Source organism: Rhinolophus hipposideros, assembly GCF_964194185.1.
Source record: "Rhinolophus hipposideros genome assembly, chromosome: 2".
Lineage (NCBI taxonomy): Eukaryota > Metazoa > Chordata > Mammalia > Chiroptera > Rhinolophidae > Rhinolophus > Rhinolophus hipposideros.
This window is the reverse complement of record NC_138048.1, coordinates 106,339,236-106,354,115: the sequence shown is the minus strand read 5'-3', so window position 1 is coordinate 106,354,115 and position 14,880 is coordinate 106,339,236. Positions and strand designations below refer to the sequence as shown.

The window sequence follows — 14,880 nt, the reverse complement described above, 5'->3', positions numbered from 1 at the left end:
AAACACAGCTGGGCCCGGCAGATACACCCCACTCCTGCTCAGGACCACCTGGGTCAGCTCAGCCAAGCAGGTCGCTGCCCCTCCCAGGTAAATGAGCCTCCGATGCTGCAGGAGGCACCACTATTGATGCCAGGATAGAGAAAGGAAGACACACTAGCAAAATAAGCATGATTTCCTCAGGAAATAGCAGTTTCCTTGTCTTAGCTATGTATGTGTGTAATCAGACTTGCTTGTCGGGGCTGAGGACAAGACCCGATTCCCCCTGATGTCGAGGGTAGCACCTCGCACAGCGCCAGGCACTGGGAGGCATTCTCTAAAGACTCACCTGCTCCATCCTGCAGCAGACGTGTTAACTGAGCGTGTACTCTGTGCTGGGCTCATGCTGGACACCAAGGATGCAGCGTCTGCCCAGTGACATGTTCTCAACTAGTGAGCAAGGGAGGCCCTCGTGGACGTAGAGCCACAAGCCCAGTAATGCACCCCCAGACCCACTGGGGGACAGAGTAAAGCGGATGGTTCTTCCACAGCTTCATCCTCTCCTCCCAAAAAAAAACCGCTTTTAAAAATCCCACAGATGTAAAGTGTAGAGCAACAGAAATTGGCCATAGTATCTACTTTATTGACACAATGCTCTAGGAAATCATTGTACATTCTTGTTCTGGTTTCTATCCCTCATCTTGAAAAGACACAATTAAACACCTCTGCACACTCACCTGAAGGCTGTGTTACACTAAAATCATTCCTGTTTTATTCCTGTTGGAAATATTCGCAGAATCCCGTGGTGACCATTCGTATTTTCACACGTCACTCATATTTGCTAATACTGTCTATTAGCATCTTAGTTCTGTGACAGATGATGTGTCTGTATGGTTCAGTCAACCTTACACTCGTAAAGCTTTAAAATTTTAAATATTCAGATGCATGAACTTATTTAAATAAACCATGCTCGGAAATGCCGACCATTCCCAATGACACTTTTATTCACTGTGTTAAGATCAGTGTGATATGCTAACTAGATATCTAACTTGATATCTAGTTAGTTCTACAATAAACTCCCCAAAGATGAGAAAGAAGCCCTCTGAAACACAAACCTTCTTACAGCTAGTCACTCCTTACCTGTTGCCTATGAGAAATGACGTTTATGAATTAGCAGAAATTTTACCTAATTACTGGGTTCTTTTGCACAAGCTCCTGGGGCTGTGGTCTGAGGTTCCCACAGACACAGATCAGACAGTGGCTGTGTAGGGAACTGTACCCACTGACCCTTGAGAACACACACACACACACACGCACACAGGCACACTCATATAGGCTGGGAGAGGCAAAGATTGTCACTACTGTAATTGGTAGTTGCCCCAAACACTTACAAAAATATGTATAAAAAGGGATTTTGTTATTGTTAATCCGATCAGATAAAATAAAACTGGTTAATATATATTTGATAATGTGGGTTAAATATATAACATATCAATGAAGTTTCTAGAATTTTATCATACTCAGAAAGTTAACTAATTTTTAAGACCTGACAAAAGCAATTCATCTGAGATTGCTAGGAAAATCATACACTTTGGAAAGTCCTATTTCCATCTAACTCTGAGCTATTTTTTGTCTCTTTTGTCTTTCTTCAAGACAAAAAAATGGATGATTCTAAAGCAAAGCAACATTTAAGCACCAACTGGAGTGTTTACTGTGGTGATGGGCGGTTGAGGGGTGCTTCGGAAAAGTTATTTCCACCCCCATTGTTTTTCTGCCTTAAAACCCTTTGAGAATGAGGGAGGATATAAATAAGCATATGGAATTATTTTGTTTTAGAATGTAATGTATTTTTTAAAAGCTTTCTGTAATAGAAATAGTGTGATTTCTGAATTTATAATATTTTATATATTCATTTCATATTATTTTGCTCATGACTTCAACTGAACACTACTCTTTACTTCATATATATATATATATATATGTATATATACATATATATTAAATAGCTCTATTGAGGCTGTGAAAGGTAGATGATAGAAATCCATGTTTAAGCCATAAAAAAGAACAAGAGCTAAAAAGAATTGGAAAACGAAGTATGCTGCTTTGCATTTGGCTTTTTCATAATTTTCCCTCTTGTCTCTTGCACATCTGCTAATCGCGAAGGATCTGCTAGTCAGAAACTACCCTTCCATCAGGGAGGACGAGGAGCGTGTGTGGAAAGAGTTGGTCCTGGCAGTCAGCTTGCTTTAGAAACCTTTGGGGGATAATATTGAATGGGGCTTTTAACTGCAGTCCTGTGAAATGACTGGTTCATGATAAATGAGTTCGTCAAAACCATATGAACCCCAATATGAGTTCACATCCAAAAATGAATTCTAATTAGTATAGTAATTCAGGCACAGATGTAATTCTTTTGTTTTAGTTGTCGCTCTCTTTAAAAAGGTCAGGCGGCCCACTTGGCATTCTCCCCCTTAACTCCTGTCCCCTCATCACTGCGTCTCACCAGGAGCAGCACTCCCTGATGCTCACAGCTTTGTCCCACATCGTAAGAGCAGAGCCCATTTTCTCCATGAGATAGAGATGCCTGCCCTTCTTCAAGGGCAAAGCAAACAGACAAACAAACCAAAAAGGCGCCAAGAGTCAAATGAGTTGGTCAGATCCTCATAACCAGCGTCTGGTATGGGGCCCGTGTAACCCACCACCCCTTAGCTGCCTGTCCCCTGATTGTGTGTGTGTGTGTGTGTGTGTGTGTGTGTGAGAGAGAGAGAGAGAGAGAGAGAGAGAGAGAGATCTTTAGCGTAGTGTAGAACTTCCTAAATCTAGAAAGATCTTGATGAGGTCTATACTTACACTTTGTCCATTAACATTTGGGTATTTTATCCTAATCCAATTGACCTATATTAGACATATTCAGGAAAATGAAGACTATAAATGAATAATATAATGGCAAGAGCCCTAAGCTTCACCCTTCCTCAGAGTGGAGTGTTTCCAACCCTCTGGGCCTAACAATTGTCGACTTTTTAAATGCACACCAACCACACACAAGCAAACATTTGTCTCGTTTTCCTATGCCTCTTGTTGACTTCCAAACTGTTCCCCTAAAAGTCCGCATCCCGCTGGCCTCCCCAGAAGACACTCAGCCAAAGGCACCTTCTGGGGCCACCCTTTTGCCCTGCTTTCTCCCCCAGCACAGCGTCCTGCCCCCAGAACTCGCCCACAATCTGCTCAAGGGGGTAACAGGCCTTTGGCTCATGTTTATGTCAGAGGCTGTGTCTGGGACCTAACTTCCCTCATGTCCCCATTTCTCTACTCCCCTCACGATCCCAGCCACACAGGCTAACCCCCACCCCCCGAACCCCCACACCCGATGTGTATGACAGGCCTTGGCCACCCCATGGATTGTTGAAAATTCAACTTTTCTCCTATGTCCAGTTCAACCCTGATCCTTTTGGCGACAAAAAACCAACAAACCAAAAAGACATTCCAGACAGTCATCATAATCACAAAACTAAGGGCTCATTAATCTCTGAACTTCTGTGCAATATGGTAGAAAGCAAGATAGAGATCAGGAAAAGAAAATCGAGCTGGCTGAAAGCCCACTGAACCTGGCCTATGTGACAGTTACACTGAGTGGCCACGGTGGAGCGGCTGAGATCGTGGACTGGGGACATGAGGCCACACACTGCAGTTACACAGCCCATGCTCTCAGCCACTATGCCAGGTTCCATGACCTTGGGGAAGGTGTTGATCCTCTCTCTGCCTCAGTTTTCTCGCCTGTAAAAGGGGTGAGCTGTAGAAATACCAGGACTGTTGTGCTGGTTAGATGCAATAATGTGTACCCAGAACAGTGCTGGCACCTCAGTAAGCTTGCACAGCACGTCAGCCATCTTCAGTAAGGCAAGAGAGAGCAGGGGAAACTGATGAGCAACCTCACTGCTTTCTGAATTATGCAGAGGGGTCCTTCACAGGACCCCTGCAAGGCTGGCCAGGAATCCCTCTAGACCTCCACCTCCCATCCCATTCTCTTCACAACCTGCACACAGGGATGCAGGCGGTCCCAAACATTCCACAAACGGCCACTTGCCTGAGGCGCGAGCAATCCCTCAGGCCTTTCCCTCCTGCTCTACTTCCTCTGTAGGTGGCTCATTTCAAAATCCAGGACACCCATGGAGGTATTAACACATCATTGTATGTTTTCTCAAATTGCCATGTATAATATGCCCAAAATGGGAGAGCATAACATTTCATCTCTGAGTATTATTAGCTGATCCCATTCCAGAAAATGAACATTTTTAGCTAACACTGAGTTTCTGACACATCAGCATGTCGGTCCAGCAAGGATGCTGACAGAGGTCGCTCCAGGTGAAAAGCGGACTTGGTCTAGCCGCCCCTGCTTGGCTCAGAGGTTAAAGAAGTCAGGTGTTTAAAAACACATGTACGTTGACTTACAGTTGGTTTTAAAAACCAAAACCAAGGCCAAAAGTCAACATGAAAAAGCTTCTCTTTTTTTTATTTTTTGAGGTGATACTACGTTTGTTGTCTTTATTGTCGTGATGGTACCACAAGTATATGCATATGTAAAACTCATTCAGTATTGCAATTTTTAATTTATTTTTAATTATCAATGATAATATTATATTAGTTTCCAGGTGTGCAGCATTCTGATTAGACATTCACATACCTTATGAAGTCGTCAGCATGCTACGTCTGGTGACCATCTGTCACCATACACAGTTATTGCACAAAACCTTCCCAATGAGCAGGAGGAAATGTGTCTGCAAAGTGAGCGCTGTGCAGTCTACGCGTCCTGGGGTGGAGGTGCGAGGCACATGGGTCATGAGCTGACGCTGGAGCACTTCCCGGGAGCGGCAGCCATGGTGCTGGCGTGGGGTTTGTAACACTTAACTTGGAGTGAATTGCTCTGTTTTTCTGCCCGGTGTTCTGTTGCAGTTTGGTGAGAATGCTCACTTCCAAATGGCAAGGCTGTGAATGGTCCCTTTGAGTAATTTCAGGGTGTGACACGTGGCGGCGCGTGGCCCAGTGCTGGACATCAAGGACAGCGTGGGGAAAGACGCGTGCCCACAGCCACGGTAACCAGACGGCGTTTTCTTGTCCTCCAGAGCTGGGTGAGATTAAAAACGTCACCACAATGCAGCCTTCCCTGGAGCTGGACGGACTGGAAAAATACACCAACTACAGCATTCAGGTGCTGGCGTTCACGCGCGCGGGTGACGGCGTCAGAAGTGAGCAGATCTTCACTCGGACCAAAGAGGATGGTGAGAAATGGGGAGGGTGTGGGTGGAACTTTCAGCTTCTGTCTGAAATGCCCACCGGTTGTTTATGAGGCTCCTGCTGAGTGGCAGCATTCCGGGCTGCAGCTATGATGGGAAGGCTGGGTCAGAGAGCTCTCACCTTAACTGTCAGCCTGCTCTTGACTTTGCTTCCTAGGAGCCTTGCGCTGCCCTCCCAAAATATGCCAGCATGATTCAGACCATCTGCTTCCTGTGTCGCCTTTGTTTCATGTATCCATTGTTTCTCTCTTCCCTTACAGTTTTTTTTGGCCAAGTATTATTTTAAGCAAAAATGCCTTTTAGCCCAGAGCTGTTATACTTGCCATGTGTGTTTTGTATCCCGATAGAATAATTTCAGTGACTGTTCAGCCATTAAGTGTAAGCTCTGATTATTTCCATCCTGCTACTTGAGAGTTACGTAATGATCTAAGTTATATTATTCTGTGTCAGCTTTAGAATTTCTTTAGAATAAGCCCTTAATTGGAGAGCTTCATGTTAATTTTTAAATGTCTTACAGAAATACATGATGATTTAGTAAAATTTTAAACTATGGCACACTTTTTTTCAGACCATTAATTCTTGCCATTAGACATAATTTGGCCTTAGTTATGGGACTATTTCCCAAACCTACAAAAACTACATTGCAAATATTTTTTCCTGTATTGCTTTTTAAGGGAAACCCTGAGGGGCCTTATCCAAGCCTGTTTGAAGAACAGTTTAAGTTCTAACGAATATTTTAGCAGTAGTGAGAAAAGCAGTGTCCACGTTAATAAATGGAAGAGCAACTGATATCAAGTTGATCCCCATGTGGAACCCTACAAATCAGAGAGGTTATACCAGAAGGAGGGTTGAGATGAGACACCAGGTGACCTAAATTCTGTGCTGACTTGGCTCTGCTAGTTGTTGGTCTTCTTTCCAGGACTCTGTTCCCAGGAAGCTGGGCAGGGTGGGGTGGGAGTGCTGTCACCCATTGCCCAGGAACTCCCATGTATTATCAGGTGTGATGTCTGTGCAGCCTGTTCACTACGCAGAACATCAAACGTGCTGTTGCCCCACCTCACATCCATCGTGTGGAAGCAAAGCTCCGGACTCATGCTCGAGGGCCTGGCTAGACTCTTCTGCCAGTATTTCTGTCCCCTAGCAACTCCCCTGACATTCACAGCCTGCCGTCTCCCACCTCCTGTCAGTTCTCACCTCAACAAACCCAGCCCTGCTCCCACAAGCAGTCCCATCCATCCACCCTCACACGTAATTTTCCTGTCTCTCTCGCCCTTTTCACATTATAAGACCTGCACACAAATGAACCTCATTAGCTTTAGTTTTTCTAGAGCACGCAGGTAATTCTTTCCAGGAGTGTGCAGGTGTCAGCCAATTCAGCTCAAAGAAATTGGATTATTTAGAGAAATCGAAGGTCAAAATGCAATGCCATTAGGAAGTCACACATTAATGCTATGTCCTGAGTGAAGCTAGCTCTAATTTAATTTAAAACACATAGTAGATAAAGAGCCAGGTCTGGAAGCTGGCGCTGTCACCTGCTGCTCGTGGGACTTTGGGAGCCTTACATAACTCTGACTATCTTCACATACAAAATTTCCATAACGATCAGACTGCGCAGAATTAAGATATAAAACGTGAAGTGATGTGTGCAAACACCTAGTTTGACACATAGTGGGCTGGTTCCTGACACTAGATATTTGATTATTTGATCTCTACTCTTTCAGAGCAGAGGTGGAACACTCGTTGGCATTGATAAGCAATAGCACAAATGTCACTGGAATGATTATTTAAAGAACAAATTGATCAGCAGGATGAATTTTGACAGCTGCATTTTTCAGAAGACAGTACAAAATTCTAATAAGAAGGGAAGGCTGTCTATAGTTTTTATTGATTGGTCATTTTGGATCAATTTTTAATTAATCATAAAGATCTGTTTCAAAACTTGACCCTGAGACCCAAAGTCTAATTTGTCAATCAGTGATTCTCTGCTTTCACATCTGGTGCTGATGGTGTATGGAGATGAGATCCATTATGGAACGTCCTGCCTTGGGTATACCAGTTACCCCAGAGAGGAGGGAATGAATTCCACATGTGCTGGTGTGAGGGGCCAAGAGTGATGCGGATTGGATGTCAATACTTACTTGGGATGAATCATCAGCATTTTTTTTTTTAAGAAGCTGAACAGAGATTGGGTGCAAAGAGAGAAAAACTAGTGTAATAATGAACTCATCTCCCAGATTTCACATGAAAAATTCACTAATTTAGAAATGCTGAAGAATTGTGCAGTCACCTCTTACAGACTCAATATCTAATACAAATAGACATTTGGGCAGTTTATAGAATGTAATGCAATTTTATGTCCGATTGAAAGACGAAGGGACAAAGGTTAATTATCATAGAATAAATGCTTCATAAAATGAAGAATATAGATCCTGTTTATTATTCTACTATGAAGTATTCTAGTTTTGAAGTTTGGAATACACTGCCAACTTCAATTAAATTATGTAAAAATGTGGGTAAAATACTAGTAGAAAAATAATTGCCAACATTTATTAAGTTCTTTCTTAGTAAGACACTGTTCTAGGCACCGGTTGAGGTTTCAGAGTATATTGATGTTCTCACAAGTAAAGAAATATTGATACTAATACATAAACAACAAACATTCAGTTTTGTCTTCTACACCCATCCCCTCAGTGTCAGGAGGCCTAAAGTTTTAAATTATATTGTTGGGTCACGGATAGTCTTAAAAAGAAAAAAATTATCACTTGCTAGTAAAACATAAAAAAATATAATAAAATGATAAATAAATAAAACTAGATAAAATAAACAGTCAAAAATAAGACAAAAAGTTTACTTATGCAGGAGATCGTTTACAATTGAAATATTTGCTTGCAGAACAAGTTTTCTGTACCTTCCGCAGTTTCTTAGCCTCTATGAGGATTCTTGGTCAATAGACATATTATTAGGCCCACACACATATTCTTGGGCCTATAGATGTAGCCACGGATCTACAATTACAGCCTTGGGTCCATGGATGTCTTCTCAGCGTCTGGGAGAATGGATCAACTCTCAATTCTCTTCCCAGGACTGCTCAGTCAATGAGAACTTGGACCTTTTATACCGCAAGAACACAAAAGATTATTTGCTGATCTGGCTTTCTAGTCTTGGTCACAAGACAACTAATTCTGAATTCTAAAACGTCTGTGAAATCCTAGTACCATTTTCTTGGCCGAGACTACTCTAATCTGAGCAAACTGTGGGGATAAAGAACTGAAAAAAAAAAAAAGTAATCTATTAATTTTGCAATTGTTATTTTTATTCTGCAAGCATAAGTTTGTTTCAGCCCGATCCTTTTCTGCAAAAGTAAGCATTGTTCCTGTATAAACAGAGATGGCTATGTTTAAGATCAAGGATTTTCTGGGCTCCTCGCTAATGCATATACTCAATAAGATATTATGTGAGAAGGGCAGCGGGAGGTGTGGCACGTGACCTTTTCTCCCTCTCACATTATTAATAACCTCTCAGGTGGGACATGGGAAAACAGAGCAAGGAGTGAGTGAAAAATACAGATAGCAGATGTCTCCGACTCATCTGGCCACCCATATCTTGAGCCGCGTGTTCTCTTGAAGGCACGGATGGTGTGTCCTCAGGTGACTGTGTAACTGAACTCAGTGCACCCTGAAAGCGGTGGACTCTGTGTGTGTGTGTGTGTGTGTGTGTATGTGTGTGTGTGTGTGTGTGTGTGTGTTTGCCTAACTGCAGCAGGGCTGCCCCTCAGTACACACTGAAGGCGTTGTGTGCCAGGGGGTGGCCTGAAAATTGATTAATCAATGAATCAGTTCCTATCAGTACGGCTCACGGCTCTGGAGTCCTGCAGCATGTGGCAGCGCTGTGTCGCGCTCTGTGCAGCAGCAGGCACGCCAACGGCACAGCAGACCCTAAAGGCCCTGTGCCATGTGGATCTCAAAGCTCTCGCCTCTGCAGCAATTCTCTGACAGGTGCCTGTGAAGTCCCTGGGCTCCTGGGGCCTCAGGAGTGCCCAGTGGGAAGTGAGAGGCCCAGCGGAGGGCTCCATGCTCCCGCGGTGCTTCAAGAACCACTCCACTTCCACTTGAGTTCTATACTGGTTTCCCACGTGACCCTTTCGTTAACAGACGTGTCTCCTTTAAAGACTGTCTGGAAACCACTGTTCTAGGAAGAACTAAGGCCTGGAAATCGGGAGCTTGTGGAAATTTGAGGAGAAAAGGGACGTGTTTACTGGGTTGGCGGTGATGACTCAATGTGGGAACATCCATCCAATGTCACGTCATCTGTTCATGGCTCAGAGAGGCCACTGTGCAGCTGGGCTCAGGTGGGTCCCATGGCAGGTCACATGAGTATGTGCACGCCACACATATACCACTACACACACGCCACACACACACACACACACAAGCTTAATAAGCAAAAAAAGCAGATTAGTAAAATGTAATCTGGTGACAAGGAATGTTTTAATATGTCCTACATCATCTCTGTCTTCTGCAATTCTCAACGTCTTGTGTTTATAACTAAAAATTGAGTCATAAAGTAAAGGCCAGAGTTCTTTAGAGTCATGTAAAATAAGGAAATGATGATGGTTATTACAAATGAGAGCTAGAATTTCTTTAGTGCTTATCGTATACAGGAGTCCATATGAATTCTTACATGAATAATCTCTCATAATCTGAGCTGTAAAATGATAAATAGTGAAATTATTGTTCCAGCTTCATAGATGAGCAAACTAAGGCTTATCAGAAAAGTTCATGGACTTCCACAGGCCATAGAACCACGTGGTAGAGGTGGACAAAAGCCCACAGTGGGGCTGCAGGGCCCTCACCTTTAACCATTATTGTGTAGTCCAAACCAGAACTAAAATTTTAAATTCTAGCTCTTAAAGTATTGGCTCAACAACCTAGAAAACATTTCAAAAGTATCTACCATGTTTCCCCGAAAATAAAACCTAGCCGGACAATCAGCTCTAAGGTGTCTTTTGGAGCAAAAATTAATATAAGACCCAGTATTAGATTAGATCAGATCAGATCAGATCAGATCAGATAAAACTCGGTTTTATATTATAGTAAAATAAGACCAAGTCTTATATTAATTTTTGTTCCAAAAGATGCATTAGAGCTGATTGTCCATCTAGGTCTCATTTTTGGGGAAATACAGTAGTTCCTCGAAGTTTCTATATAGTTATTATTTTATTGAACAAAATTCTAATAACCATTCAATTACAGATTGCATCAGATACATCATAAATCAGTGTATGAGGAACCGGGTGGGGATTTCGATAGTAAGTACAGTGAAAGCCCTTTGATATGATGTGATCAGGACAACTTAGTAGAAATAACCAATTACAGCAATGAATCACTAAATTTTTCAGTGACCAAGAGACATACCGTAAACATGTATTTCAATTTAAAACATATAAATATAGATTTATTCTCTCATCACTATCTAACGAAGTTAGGCTCATTTCTCTAAGTTTGGGTGGGGAAATTAGAATTGTCATCTTCCATTCCATGAACTCCATCCATCATAGGTCATCTGCAACTTCCATTTTCAGTTTCGTGACAGTGGAGCAAAAGCATTTGCCTTTTTTTTTTCATCTGTTTGCCTTCACGTTTGCCATGTGTCCCATTCTTCTCACTGGTCTTGCTCAAACCTAGCTGAACCTTCCTTTTTTTGTTTCTTTCCTACCTTTGGAAAGCTTTTTCAAAGATGTCCCATTAATTGTCATAGAAACAGCTTTCTTCGTGCTCATGTTTCATTGATTTCCATAACAAATTAAATTGCATTATCATGACAAGTAGAAATGTCACAAACAGGGAGGGAACAAGTGTGACTGACTTCCATTGAGCAGCAACTCAGTTGGTTGTGGCCAAAGTGCCTGGACTCCTAGAAAGAAGCTGGCCAGAGGGAGTGCTGGGCATGATGGATGCCAGCCCGGTGGTTGCTTTATAGAAGGAATGGAGAACGTCTGCTAATCTGGGGCATCCATTAGGATGGAAAGACCAAAAGAAGGTCCCCTCTGCCCTTGGTGTTTGGGAGGAACCCTGGTGGCTCTGAGCCAGCTTGCAGATTCGTGGATGTCTTGGCTATTGCCCTCGCCTAAAGAAACCTACACACAAATGCCCTTCCAACTGAGGACAACGACCGACCGGTGCCTTGCTCCTAAGGACATAGTAATCCAGCCTTCATCACTAATGTGTGCTTCCTTTACTAGACCCTCTGCTGCCAGCAGGATGTGCCAGAAACTGATATCAAGATCTCTATTTTCAAATAGGAACTGTCCAAACCATGTGTACTCTCATCAGACCTTGTTGGTTTTGTTGTATTGACCTAGGAAGGTCAAGGTGGCAATTATGAGACACACATTCAACGCCCAAAATATTTACTGAACAGTTATGTTGTTGTTGGAGCAGGAAGAGACTCAAAGATTCCTCCAGGGGGCTCACAAGAGACTTCTATCGGTTTGAATTTCAAGACCTCCATCAAGGTGGGAACCATGCTCCAAGTAGACAGACAATGAGGAAGGAAGCGAGAGCCTCCGGGCTTTTCTAACAGAAGCATTTTTCTCTTCTCCCTGTGTCTTCCCGACCCCACCGCCTCCTCCTTCTGTAACCTGGAAAACAAAAGGTTGGGGGAGGGCTGTATGCCTTCAATCTCACTCCCAAATTATGCTTAATATTTTTAATACCATTTTCTACCTCTTTAGATGGTTTTCAGACTGAAGCTTGTCATCTATACAAACTGTGAATCTTTGACACAAAAATCCACACTCATAAAAAATGTTGCTGTACCTCTCCTGGGCCAAGAGGTACCATCACAGAATGTTTGGGGCCAGGAAGAGTTGCTTCTGATGACTGAAGTAGTTCCCCTCATTCATCTTAGCTCAAGAGGCAAGATATACACCTCCAGCCCACTCAAAGCCAAAACCTGCAGTATAAATAAGAGTGCCCCAGAAGCTAAATTCTCCAGCTATTCAGAGGCAGGAAATCACCAGGAACTGAAGGGGGTAGGGAAGGGTCCTAGGAAAATAGGGACTTGCAGTGATTGTGTGAGTTCTGGTAAAGAGACAAGTACTCATGACACGTGTTGAAGAACAGTAAGGCAGACTTTACTCGGGACTACAGAGGTAGGTGTAGGGTCTGCCCCCAATGGAGGATGTGCAGTAGGGGAGAGAGACTGGGCTTAACACTGAATACAAGCAGTAACAGTGGGAATTTATAGCCAAAAAGCAAAGGGATACGGTAGGGTCTTTGGATGGAAAATTACAAGAGGAAACAGTAGGGGTAAGGGAGGGACATTCTGACTAAGGTGATCTAACAAGATGTTTGCCGAAGGCAGGCTGATGATCAGATGTGACCTGGAGGACAGTAGAAAATGAGAACATTGATGAGATATCGAGGGTGGTCAGATGTTGAGGGAATTCTGGCTGACCCAACTTAGTAGGATTCTTGTAAAAATGGAGCTCTTAGAGGACATGTCCAAGGATAGGGCCCGGGGGAGCTCAGAGAGACTCGTTCCTATGGCTGCTGTAACAAAGTGCCACAGACTTGGAGGGGAGTGGGGCTTCAACAACAGTATGCATTGTCTCATGGCTCTGGAGCCCAGAAGTCCAAAACCAAGGCGTGGGCAGGGATGGCTGCCTCTGAGGCCGTGAGGGAGAATCTGTTCCCGGCCTCTCTGCTCGGCATGCAGTTGGCCATCTTCTCCCTGTGTCTGCACACCATCTTCTCTGTGTGCATGTCTGTGTCCAAATTTCCCCCTCCCCCTTTTTTTATAAGGACACCAGTTGTGTTGGATTAGCACCCACCCTAGTGACTTCATTTTAGCTTGATGACCTCTGGAAAGACCTGATCTCCAAACAGGTCACGTTCTGAGGTCCTAGGGGTTAGAGCTTCACTATCTGGATTTTGAGGAGATACAATTCAGCCCATAACACTGACTCTTGAAAAGCTGAGCAGAGAGAGTGGCCAGGCCCAGACGGCCTAAGGGGTCATGTCGGGCGGAGTGGGTCTGAGTGCCTGGGTGGAGACCATTTTTGTGACTAAACGCATGGCTCTTCTAGTTCCAGGTCCTCCCGCGGGCGTCAAGGCAGCTGCGGCCTCAGCCTCCACGGTCTTTGTGTCCTGGCTTCCCCCTCTCAAGCTGAATGGCATCATCCGAAAGTACACTGTGTTCTGCTCCCACCCTTACCCCACAGTAAGTTGGTAAATAACCAAGTGCCTTTCGAGCGCCTTCAGCCACAAGCTGCCAGAGCTCATCGGGGACGGTTCTGGTCCTTTGTTTTCCACATTCTTGGGTCTTTCCAGTGGTTTTATTTTCCTCCCATTGTCTCCAAATACAAAGCAACATCCTCATTTTCACCTCATTTGAAAATACACATCTGAATCATTGTAAGGGACACAATTGCCTAGAATTATTGTTTATTTGGTGGCTTCCCACAAAACTGCCAACTGTCTTATCAAAATCAAAACCCAGAGGCCTTAATTGTGCCTTAATTGATAGTCTTTGGACAACACCTATTGATTTTGCTGTTGGACTCCTCATTAAATGCACTTTATGCCTTCCCTGCCTTTCCCCCCCACCTCGTTGGTTCCTACCTACCCCCTCCCTCTTTGGCTTCTACCCCCCACCCCCACCGCTGCACCCCCCCACCCCATCTTCCTTCCCTGTACCCTCCCCCACTAAGGAGCGCCTTGTTGTGCTAGAAATAAGGGACTTGAATGAGGATCTGTGACCCACACAGTGACAATAGCAGCTTAGTCGATTGTGAAGGAATTAAAAGTTGGAGTACTTAATATTCCAAAGTGCAGCATTTATTATCATTAATATTATTACCACTGAATAATACCTATAGAGTTAAACTGTTTCCTAGACCAGATACAAAAGGGAAATTTTAGAGAAAATGAATTGGTTAATGAAAATCTCTGGAGTTTTCATGGAAATGCTTACGACATTTTGTGAGGTAGGTACCGTGTCTTATCTATCTTTATGTCTCCCAGCTCCCAGCATAGAACTTGACATGCGTAGTTGTTCAATAAGTGTTTGTAGAATAAATATGCAAACTAATTTTGGTTTTATTATGGTAAAATATCATAACATACAATTTACCATTTTTAAGTGTATAGTTCAGTGACAGGAAGTACATTCACATTGTTGTGCAACCATCACCCTTATCTATCTCTAGAACTTTCCATCTTCCCCAACTCAAACTCTGCTCCCACTGAACACTAACTCCCCACACCCTTCTCCCCCAACTCCCAGCATCCCCATTCTTATGGATTTGACTACTCTAGAGACCTCATACAAGTAGAATCACACGGTATTTGTCCTTTTATGACTGACTTGTTTCACTCAACATAATGTCCTCAATGTTCATCCATGCTGTACACGTGTCAGAACTTCCTCCCATTTCAAGGCTGAATAACATCCCCAAACTAATTTGTTAGTAAATCTTTTGATTCCACTGATATGTTTCCCTAAATCTACAGTCGATAAGGGACCCCGAGGCCTGGTGGCACTGAACAGTGAGCACGATTAACGGTGGGGAAGCGGGGTGAGCGCGTGTGCAGATCACTGAAGTCAAGTA

General features: G+C 43.5%; 1 protein-coding gene across 2 annotated transcripts in view; it reads left to right on the top strand.

Moving 5' to 3' along the window:
- The window catches only part of DSCAM (DS cell adhesion molecule), a 656,085-nt gene that overhangs the window by 560,560 nt on the left and 80,645 nt on the right, over positions 1 to 14,880 (top strand). For both annotated transcript variants that reach the window (XM_081078404.1, XM_081078403.1), the window contains exons 19-20: positions 5,097 to 5,252; positions 13,357 to 13,490. In XM_081078404.1, coding sequence (XP_080934530.1) covers positions 5,097 to 5,252; positions 13,357 to 13,490 — 290 coding nt within the window. The remainder of the gene's footprint in view (positions 1 to 5,096; positions 5,253 to 13,356; positions 13,491 to 14,880) is intronic.